Below are 11,717 nucleotides of genomic sequence, written 5' to 3' on the forward strand. Positions count from 1 at the left end.
TTAAATTATTGCAGAAAATAGGTTTTAAAATGCTGCTGTTATTTAATAGTGCAGATTTTGAAATGTTTGATATGGGAATTGTAGATAATGAGTAATATAAACAGGCTGAAAACAAAATTGTACATTTCCCTTAATCCTCTCACACACCCAATACTGTATTGAAAGTTTACCCTATTGAAAGATTAAAGCTCACAGTTTCCAATAATCTTATTTATTTTTTAATATCAATATATCATTATAGACTTCCACAGTCAACATTCAATTCAATGATTTAGCATATCAATTTAAAGCATTCATTTGCTCGTCTTCTGAAAATATCAGATTTTGTTCAATTTTTCTTATTCACATGTCCCTAAGGCATAAATGTTCACTAGCCTTGATTTTCCCCTTTCAGTCTACCTCTTCACCATCATTTAATCTGACATGGTCTCCACCCCAACACAGACCTTCCTATATTCTCCCTTTTCACCCTCCTTTCCCAGTGATTTCATATTTCCTTTAATTCTGACAAAATATCTTCAACTTGAAACATCAACTCAGTTTCTCTCACCACGTATGACACTTGACCTGTTGAATATTTCCAACATTTTCTGCTTTTGGTTTCTGGTCATCCTCGACCTTGAAAATGTTATCTCAATGAAGATGCCTGCCAGGGAATGAACAATGCGTAGTCTGAGATTGTTGTTGTTCTGTTCTTCTCAGTTTCTTGTTATACGAGAATTAGAATAGCAGGCTTCATCATTTTGCATTTCCTGAGTTCTTCAGAATATGCTTTTAATTAGCTTGTATTGAACCAGATGAATATAGTTACATACAAGGAATGAGATTAGTGAAAATTAATGTGCGTGTACAGAAATGGGAGAAATTGTGATGGAAAATAAATGGGAGATAATTGCAGTATTTTGTATCTGTCTTTATGGAAGCCACAGAAAACCTCAGAGTCTTAAAGAATCAGTGTTTTCAGCCCATGCTTTCCATTGCTATCCTGAAGAACCCATCCATACCAATCCCATTTACCAGCACTTGGTTCTTCGCCTTCTATGACTGGGTGAATCAAGTGCTCATCCGGACACTTCTTAAATTGCCTAGACAGTACTTGACTCTATCGTTCTTTCAAACCTGGAAGCTGTAAGCCAAAGGTCCAGCAGCAGCACGGAGCTAAAGGAAACCTGCATTAGTTTAAAAAAAAGTTAGAAAAATTAATGGGACTGAAGGCTTATAAATACTCAGGACAAAGTTTTGAAAAAAATTGGCTATCTAGATACACTAAATACAATCTTAAAAAACTGACAGATTCTAGAATAGACTGGCATCTTTTTTAAGTATAAAAATGGTAAAAGAGAGTTGAGGGTAGATATAGGACCAATAGAAAATGATGCTGGAGATATTGTAATGAGAGACACAGAGATGGCCGAGGAAATAAATGCATATTTTGCAGCAGTCTTTACAGTGGAAGACATTTTCAGTATACCGGACATTGAAGAGTGTCAGGGAAGTGAAGTATGTGCAGTGAAAATTACGACTGAGAAGGTGCTGAGGAAGCTTAATGGTCTGAGGATGGATAAATCTCCTGGACCTGATGGAATATACCCTGGGGTTCTGAAGGAAGTAGCTGGAGAGATTGCGGAGGCATTAACAATGATCTTTCAAGAATTAATAGATTCTGGCATTGTACCAGATGACTGAAAAATTGCAAATGTTACTCCGCTACTTAAGAAGGGTGGGAGGCAGCAGAAAGGAAACTATAGACCTGTTAGCCTGACATCAGTGGTTGGGAAGTTGTTAGAATCGATTGTTAGGCATGAGGAGTACCTGGAGGCACATGACAAGATAGGCCAAAGCCAGCATGGTCTCCTGAAAGGAAAATCCTGCCTGACTAACCTACTGCAGTTTTTTAAGGAAATTATAAGCAGGGTAGACAAAGGAGATGCAGTAGATGTGGTGTACTTGGATTTTCAGAAGGCCTTTGACAAGGTGCCGCACATGAGGCTGCTTAGCAAGATAAGAGCCCATGGAATTACAGGGAAGTTACTAGCATGGGTGGAGCATTGGCTGATCGGCAGAAAACAGAGAGTGGGAATAAAGGGATCCTATTCTGGCTGGCTGCCGGTTACCAGTGGAGTTCCACAGGGGTCAGTGTTGGGACCGCTGCTTTTTATGATGTATGTCAGTGATTTGGACTATGGGATTAATGGATTTGTGGCTAAATTTGCCGATGATACAAAGATAGGTGGAGGAGTGGGTAGTGCTGTGGAAGCAGAGAGCCCGCAGAGAGACTTAGATAGTTTAGGGCATAGGTCGGCAACCCGCGACTCCGGAGCCGCATGCGGCTCTTTCATCTCTGTGCTGCGGCTCCCTGTGGCTTTGGAAAATAAATGATGAGTATTTAATTAAAATGTATTTTATGTTAGTTTGTTAGTTTTTGAAATGTAATTCTAAATTTGAAGATTATGGTGATCTTGTACAATCTAAATAAAACGTGTTTTTTGTCGCTATTAATATACGTCACCACTGCCAATGCCTGACACCCGCCAGTGCGCGATTTCTTTAATTTTTCGATCCAAGGTAGACTAACTATGGAGAATTCTAAAAAAAGAAAAGTGACTGAAGAAAACAGAACATTTAATGTTTGCTTTCACTGCTGACGAGACTGGTTTACCGGTATGCTTAACATGCAATGAGAAACTAGCAAACAACAAAAAGTCAAGTGTCGCAAGACATTTCCAGAATAAACACGCAGCCTTTGCTCAAAAATATCCGGATGGAGATGAGAGAAAAAAAGCCGTTTCGGAACTGATGCAGAAGGTTGATCTGAGCAAAAATCATTTCAAGAAGTGGATGAAGTCTGGAAAATCAACTACATATGCTAGTTTTGTTGCCGCTCAGGAAATAGTCAGGCACGGGAAGCAGTTTACAGATGGTGAATATATAAAAGAATCTTTCATTAAGATTTCAGAACATCTATTCACGGACTTTAAAAACAAGTGTGAAATTGTGCAGAAAATCAGGGATATGCCCCTCTCTGCAAAGACTGTCAAAGACAGAACCATAAAAATGGCAGAAGACATCACAAGACAGCAAATTAAAGACATCAATTCAGCTGTGGCCTACTCAATTGCCTGTGACGAGTCTAAAGACAAAGGTGATATTGAACAAATAGCGCTGTTCTGCCGGTATGTAAACTCTGCTGGGCCACAGGAAGAAATGATTGAGTTGATACCTCTAAAAGGCCAAACACGGGGGGAGGACATCTGTGAGGCTGTCTTGAATTGTTTAAGAGCCAAAGGAATAAAGACCACCCACCGGGTGTCAGTAGCTACTGATGGGGCACCAAGTATGACAGAAGCGCACAAGGGATTCGTGGCTTTACTGCAGAAGTCGCTGGACAGAAAGCTGCTGACTTTTCACTGCATCTTGCACCAAGAGGCACTGTGCGCTCAAATATTTCCTCCGGAATGCACAGAAGTAATGGATGTTGTCATTCAGATTGTCAATAAAATAATGACAAAAAGTTTAAATCACCGTCAATTCCGTTTGTTACTGGATGAGCTGGAAAGCGCATATTCTGATCTTCTGCTGCACAACAAAGTCCGGTGGCTGTCCAGAGGGGAGGTGCTGAAACGCTTTGTCACGTGTCTGGAAGAAGTGAAAACTTTCCTGGGCAGCAAAGGGCTCACCTTTCCTGAGCTGGAACAGCCAGAGTGGCTGGAAAAGCTACACTTCATGGTAGACATGACACGCTGAACACAGCTCTTCAGGGGAAAGGACGCACAGCCCTGCACATGTTGGAGGATGTTTTGGCATTCGAGCACAAGTTGACAGTGCTTGCCAGAGATTTACAGAAAGGCACATTGTTTCACTTCCCCAATTTGAGAGAGTTCAAACAAGCTCACGACATGATAAATTTGGAGTATTTACATTCTGCAATCATCGCAATGCAAACATCGTTTGGGAAACGCTTCTGTGAGTTCAGAGAGGAAAAAAACACATTATCCTTCCCGGTCACTCCCCTAAGCATCGATCCATCCCTACTGAATACGACTGCATTGACAGGTGTGAGTCAACCTGATCTTGAGATGGAACTGGCCGACATAGCCGACAAAGACATATGGGTGTCCAAGTTTAGACGCTTGACAGCAGACCTTGAAGATGTTGCCCATCAGAAGGCCGTTCTTGCTCAGAATCACAAATGGAGTGATATTGAAAACCTCCCCAAACCGGACAAACTTGTGTTCGAAACATGGAATGCTATCCCCGACATTTATGTAAACATTAAAAAGTATGCGCTTGGAGTCCTGTCGATCTTTGGATCCACATATGTATGTGAGCAGGTGTTCTCCAACATGAACTTTATTAAAAACAAACATCGCGCACGCCTCACAGATGACAGCTTGCAATCCTGTGTAAAGATGAAGGTGACGTCATACAGCCCTGATGTGCAGACGCTGTGCGCTGAGGTCCAGGAGCAGAAATCCCATTAACCAAGTATGATAAATATTTTAATTGCCTATTATTTTACGTATATTCATATTTTTTCATTGTTCAGTGAAATAGTCCTTTTATTTTTCAGGTTGACAGCTGGCTGACGTTATTTTTGGTTTGCTGCTGGCGGACAATTTAAGTTTGGCATTTTTCATAAATACAAGGACTCAAATAGACATTGAGTATATTACTTAAAAGTAACCTTCAACCCAACGTCTTTTTTCGGAGTTCAAAATTTTTTTGTTGCATGCAGAAATGTAATTTCGTTTTCTCTGCAGGAGTTCATCGATTTCATAAATGCAACACATTATAGTTTGTTTATACATAGCATAAAGGCAAAAAAAACCGTTGTATGCAGTGTTATTTCATTTTAAATGTCAAACGGGTTTTGTGCCTCCCAGTGTTTTCTTTTCTGTGGGAAACGGGTCCAAATGGCTCTTTCAGTGGTAAAGGTTGCCGACCCCTGGTTTAGGGGAATGGGCAAAGAAGTGGCAAATAAAATACAATGTTGGAAGGTGTATGGTCATGCACTTTGGTAGAAGAAATAAACGGGCAGACTATTATTTAGATGGGGAGAGAATTCAAAATGTAGAGATGCAAAGGGACTTGGGAGTCCTTGTGCAGGATACCCAAAAGGTTAATCTCCAGGTTGAGTCAGTGGTGAAGAAGGCGAATGCAATGTTGGCATTCATTTCTAGAGGTATAGAATACAAGAGCAGGGATGTGATGTTGAGGCTCTATAAGGCACTCATGAGACCACACACAGTATTGTGTGCAGTTTTGGGCTCCTTGGTTTGGAAAGGGGATGGGAGAGTTTCCGGAGGATTGGAGGGTTGCAGATGTTGTTCCTTTGTTCAAGAAAGGGAGTAGAGATAGCCCAGAAAATCATAGACCAGTGAGTCTTACTTCAGTGGTTGGTAAGTTGATGGAGAAGATCCTGAGAGGCAGGATTTATGAACACTTGGAGAGGTATGATTAAGAGTAGTCAGCATGGATTTATCAAGGGCAGGTCATGCCTTACAAGCCTGATTGGATTTTCTGAGGATGTGACAAAACACATCGATGAAGGAAGAGCAGTAGATGTAGTGTATATGGATTTCAGCAAGGCATTTGATAAGGTATCTCATACAAGGCTTATTGAGAAAGTAAGGGGACATTGCTTTGTGGATCCAGAACTGGCTTGCCTATAGAAGGCAAAGAATGGTTGTAGACAAGTCATATTCTGCATGGAGATCGGTGACCAGTGGTGCGCCTCAGGGATCTATTCTGGGACCCTCAATCTTCGTGATTTTTATAAATGACTTGGATGAGGAAGTGGAGGGATGAGTTAGTAAGTTTGCTGATAACACAAAGGTTGGGGGTGTTGTGGATAGTGTGGAGGGCTGTCAGAGGTTACAACGGGACATTGACAGAATGCAAAACTGGTCTGAGAAGTGGCAGATGGAGTTCAACCCAGATAAGTGTGAAGTGGTTCATTTTGGTAGGTCAATTATGATGGCAGAATATAGCATTAATGGTAAGACTCTTGGCAGTGTGGTGGATCAGAGGGATCTTGGGGTCCGAGTCCATAGGATGCTCAAAGCAGCTATGCAGGTTGACTCTGTGGTTAAGAAGGCATGTGATGTATTGGCCTTCATCAATCATGGAATTGAATTTAGGAGCCAAAAGGTAATGTTGCAGCTATATAGAACCCTGGTCAGACCCCACTTGGAGTACTGTGCTCAGTTCTGGTCACCTCACTACAGGAAGGATGTGGAAACCACAGAAAGGGTGCAGAGGAGTTTTACAAGGATGTTGCCTGGATTGGGGAGCATGCCTTATGAGAATAGGTTGAGTGAACTTGGCCTTTTTTCTTTGGAGCAACGGAGGATGTGAGGTGACCTGATAGAGGTAAATAAGATGATGAGAGGCATTGATCGTGTGGATAGTCAGAGGCTTTTTCCCAGAGCTGAAATGGTTGCCACAGAGGACACAGGTTTAAGGTGCTGGGGAGTAAGTACAGAGGAGATGTCAGGAATAAGTTTTTTTACTCAGAGAGTGGTGAGTGTGTGGAATGGGTTGCCGGCAATGGTGGTGGAGGCAGATATGATAGGGTCTTTTAAGATACTTTTGGATAGGTACATGGAGCTTAGAAAAATAGAGAGCTATGGGTAAGTGTTGTAATTTCTTGTTCAGCACAACTTTGTGGGCCGAAGGGCCTGTATTGTGCTGTAGGATTTCTATGTTTCTAAAGGATATACTGACATTAGAGAGGGTTCAGAGAAGAGTCACGAGAATGATTCCAGGAATGAAAGGGTTACTGTATGAGGACAAATTGACAGCTCTTGGGCTGTATTACCTGGAGTTCTGTAGAATGAGGGGGGATCTCATAGAAACATTCCAAATATTAAAAGGCCTGAACAGATTAGATATGGCAAAGTTATTTCCCATGGTGGGAGAGTCTAGGACAAGAGGGCACAACTTCAGGATTGAAGGATGTCCATTTAGAACAGAGATGTGGAGAAATTACTTTAGTCAGAGGGTGGTAAATCTGTGGAATTTGTTGCCTCAAGCAGCTGTGGAGGCCAAGTCATTGGGTGCATTTAAGGCAGAAATATATAGGTTCTTGATCAGCCAGAGTATCAAAGGGTATGGGGAGGCAGGGGATTGGGGATGACTGGAAGAATTGGATCAGCCCATGACTGAATAGCAGAGCAGACTCAGTGGGTAAAACAGCCTGCTTCTGCTCCTATATCTTATGGTCTTAAACCCATTACCTCAGAAAGGAGGGATAGATAAAATGGAGAACAGCAGACCTCTTAGCCCAGGTACAAACGATATGAAATGGCCAACCTGATGATGAAGCTAATTGCTTAATAATGAGTAATCAACAACAGCTGTGAATTTACGATTAAGCAATGAGATCTAGTAATTAGAGATAAACAAATCACACCAGGAAGGACATAACAAGACCACTTAGCCCATCATCAAAGTGGGGAAAATTCTGGAATCTATTATTAAGTAAGCAGTAACTGGGCAGAAAATAATGTTATGATTGGGTTGAGTCAATATGGAGTCATGAAAGAGGGGGAAAAGGTATCACAAGAGATTTTTGAGATTGTAAATAAAAGAATCAGGGAAAAGCATTTCATGTGGTACTTTTGGAATTTAAGGCCTTCTCTAAGATGCAAAATAAGGTTATTGAAAATGTTGGAGCACATGAGGTGAGGGTTGAAATACTGGATTGAAGATTGGGTTAACAAAGAGAATAAATGGGTTATGTTTGAATGTTGTGAATAATGGGAATGCCACAGACATATTCCAAGGGCCCCAATTATTCACAATCTCTATCAATGATTTAGATGAAACCAACTTTAACAAGTTTGTGAAAGTACAATGCTAGGTAGCACTGGAAGTTGTGAGGATGATGCCAAGAGATCTCAGGAGGGCATAGACACACTATGAAAGGGCAAAGAAATGTAGATGAAATAAGCAACAATGTGAGAGCGATTACTTTGACAAAAAAAGTAGAAAACCGGAGTAGTGTTTGAATTGCAAAAAGTTGAAAGGTGTTGGTGTTCAGAGGATTTGCGCATCACTGTACACTATTATTTAAAGTTAATCTGCATGCAGTAAGCAGGAAGGGAAAGAATATCTTCTTTCTTGGAAGAAGATTTGGGTACAAGGGTAAAAATGTCAACGTAATTTAAAAAAAAAATTATTTGGGTCTGTATCTGTAATACTATGTACAGATCCAGTCTCCCTAACAATGAAAACATGTACTTGCTATTGTAGGACTGCAAATGTGGAGAGATTATGCAGGGCAGACCTAAACCTTACAGCATTATTCAGGGTCATGAAAGGGAAATGCAAAGATGATGTTTATGGCCTGTGTTTCCGAAATCAGGGATTACAGTTTCAGGATACAGTGTTATTTAAGACTGAGATGAAAAGAAACTTCTTCACCAGAGTTTTCCGAATCGTTGAGGTTCTCTTTCAAAGATGCTTGTGAGGCTTAGTCATTGAGCACGTTCAAGATGGATCGATAGATTTCTGGAAATTAAAGAAATCATGGAATATGGGGTTTGTGTAAAATAAAGTGATGTGGAAGTAAAAGATGTCTTGGGTGCCAATTAGCAGTTAGCTCCACACTATTGCATCTTGCAGTGTTCCAGAATTTGGAGTTCAATTCTAGCGCTGTTCTGTAAGGACTCTCAGGTACGTCCTCCCTTTGGAATGTGTGGGTGTTCTGCGGGTTCTCCAGTTTCTTCCCATAGTCCAAAGGTGTACTGGGTTGGTTAATTTGACCTTGTAAATTGTCCTGTGATTAGATTAGGGTTAATTGAGCTTGTGGGGTTGCTCGAAGGGCCTACTCCACACTCTAGCAGTAAATAAATAAAATCAACCATGATATAATTGAATGGTGAAGTAGATATAAGGGGCTGAAGGCCAACTCTTTTTCTGTTTATGTTCTTATATTTTAAAATTCCCATCTCCAGATGATACCAACTGCAGTTCTTCGAAATCATGTTTGTTTTTAAATAGAAATCATTGTCTCTACCACACCATTAGCCACACAAAAGTAATTAGAGATATAAATTGTGATGTGCCTGAAAATCAATCTGTCGATAATGGGCCAGTGATAGAGGCAACTAAATTACAATGCATGACAAAAAATTATCACAGCAGATATTGAGAAATTTAAGATCATAGAATGATGTGATAAATTCATTCACAAAACTCTGAAGGGTATGCATACCTGGATATCACACTCTGATTTAAATCTAGTTTTGTAACAAATCACAAAAGAAATTCAACTTAAAACATTATCCACTTTTAGGCAATCATTATTACCGGTATTCCTGTTGCTGATATAAGGTTGGCCTTTCATAATTCTCTCTGCTTGTTCTCCAGCCTGTGCTAACCAGCTCTATGTAAAGGAATCTATGGAGTACTCAAGCATTCATTACCTTGGAGAAGAATGGTTGCAATGAAGTACAAGTATTTTTCCTGTTTTATTAAGTGTGGCAATATGATTATGGATTTTTTTAAAAATTGTTCCATGCATTTAAAAATATTTACTTTTAGCTAAGTGTGGAGCATGTCAAAGTTTGTTTTCATCCTTCTTGGGGGCAGAGTTTGTACAATATTTCCAAGGACTGTAAGGCATACTCTGTGATGCAGAAACAACAGCAAAAGTGTGGTATGGAGTACAAGACTGCCCTTGACAATGCTAACGTTCTGAGACAATGGAAGGATACATCTTTAATGTCAAAGATTCATGCAATTGTCAAGTAAATTTGACAGAAAATAAAACAACCTTCACACAGCCCAAGGCCATTGTTCATTTGCATCCTATTAGCTGCTACACCGGTATATTAACATTTTCCAGTTCTGACTGTCCTTGACACAGATATTCCATCATACAAACTACAAGAATGTGTCCATGTCTATTGCATGAATTCAATTTTCAGCTCTAAAATTTATTTTACTACATCTGAATAAGTGATGTGAGTGGAACACAAAGTTCCAGAGAAGCATTTGGTTTTGGAGTGTAGATGGTTTGCATGAAAAATATTTGTATATTCTGGGAAACTCACATCCTTTCAAAGAAAAAAACAAGGCAGAAAGCCCTTGGTAAGGGAAGTGTGGCAACGCTTTTGACTCCCTCCTTGGAGATGGGTGGAGTCGTTTAATGCAGTTTCATAACTGGCATTTAGCTTAGATCATTTTGGGAACAGATGTTTTGTGGCTTGGAAAAGGTTCGAATCTGCAAAGTGTTGAGATATGATTTGTAAACATGGTTAGGAAATTGAAAAGAAACAAAGACATACCACTCTATTTCTTTCATGTGTGTGATCATACAAACGGCCACCAACAATTTTGGTTTTCTTTTGAAGTGGGAGATCTGGTAACTTTTAAACAACCTCTGAAATAATAATAAATAAAACTATAATTCTATACAGATGCAAGATGATAACAGGGTAGGTTGTCAAGGTCAAGAGCCCACTTTACTGTTCAAAAGTCTGACAACAGTGTGTTTGAAGCAGTCCTTGAGCCGTGTGGTATGTGCTTTCAGGATTTTATATTTTCTGCCAATGGGAGAGGGGAGAAAAGAGAACGTCCAGGGTGGGTCGGTCTTTGATTGTGTTGGCTGCTTTACTGAGGTAGTAAGAAGTCTAGACAGAGTCGATCGATGGGAATCTTGTGTTCACAAGTGTCTGAAGATTTTTGAGGTCATGGGCAGAGCAGTTACCATACCAAGACATACCGCATCAGATCGGCTGCTTTGCATGGTGCATCAATAAAAGGTGACAAGGCTCCATGGGTCATGCCAAGCTTCTTTAGCTTCCTGAGGAAGTAGAGGCATTGGTGAGCTCTCTTGGCCATGACATCAGCATGTTATGGTTAAACCAGCCATACATTGTTAGAACTAAACTTTGTTTGCAAATACTGCCCAGGTGATAGGTGGAAAATGCAATCAACGGCTTCTGAATTTGGGCATCATTCTCTTTGGTTCATTTGTGGAACAGTGGAATGTGGTAAATTGTATTTAATTATATCTAACCCAAACTCAAGATATTGGGTAAAACAATGCTATAGGCCCAAGCATGGACAAATTGCAATTTAATCAGTGAAAATATTTAATAATTGTTGCAGGTCATAGAGCACAAATGCCAAGACGTCACAGTGAAAAATATATTTGATATATAGAATGCTAAAGTTATAAATAAGCCATACTTATCGATTGTTTTCATTTAGGTAAATATTGAAACTGTTTCTTGTAATTTATCTCTTAAAGTTGCAAGTTAACCAAATTGCTATATAACTGTCTTATTTACACAATATTCTTGATTGTATCTGACTTAATAATAATATCTTACATGTACACAGTAATACTTTTCACATACATATATTAAACAGACTACAAATTTATTATTTTATTGCCTTGCAGCTGACAACAGATGTATATCTAGCTGCCCTTTGTTAATTCAAACCCTTGGGCTACATCTGATGCTCTGCACAAGTGCTACCAAGTTAACACTTGTGTTCACACATGTGCTTTGTTCATTAATACAGATTGATAAAAGTATTCTAGTGAACAGATGCTGCAGTTCGGAAGCATCATCTTAAAAAAGCTGGTTCAAGTTGCAACTTGATTTTGTTCTATTGCAATCACCTGAGTATCTTGTTCAGAAGAAATGCTGGTGTCGGTTTCAACTGAGCTTTTCCATAACTCATCATTCGTAAAAACT

General features: G+C 39.8%; 1 protein-coding gene across 1 annotated transcript in view; it reads right to left on the reverse strand.

The window, feature by feature from the left end:
* Positions 1-11,087: 11,087 nt before the first annotated feature.
* carm1l (coactivator-associated arginine methyltransferase 1, like) overlaps positions 11,088-11,717 on the reverse strand; it is a 69,983-nt gene continuing 69,353 nt past the window's right edge. The window contains exon 13 of the mRNA XM_073072363.1: positions 11,088-11,715. Within this exon, the coding sequence (XP_072928464.1) occupies positions 11,703-11,715 (13 nt within the window). The 3' untranslated portion in view covers positions 11,088-11,702. The remainder of the gene's footprint in view (positions 11,716-11,717) is intronic.

This window comes from Hemitrygon akajei, chromosome 2 (genome assembly GCF_048418815.1).
Source record: "Hemitrygon akajei chromosome 2, sHemAka1.3, whole genome shotgun sequence".
NCBI classification, from domain to species: Eukaryota; Metazoa; Chordata; class Chondrichthyes; order Myliobatiformes; family Dasyatidae; genus Hemitrygon; species Hemitrygon akajei.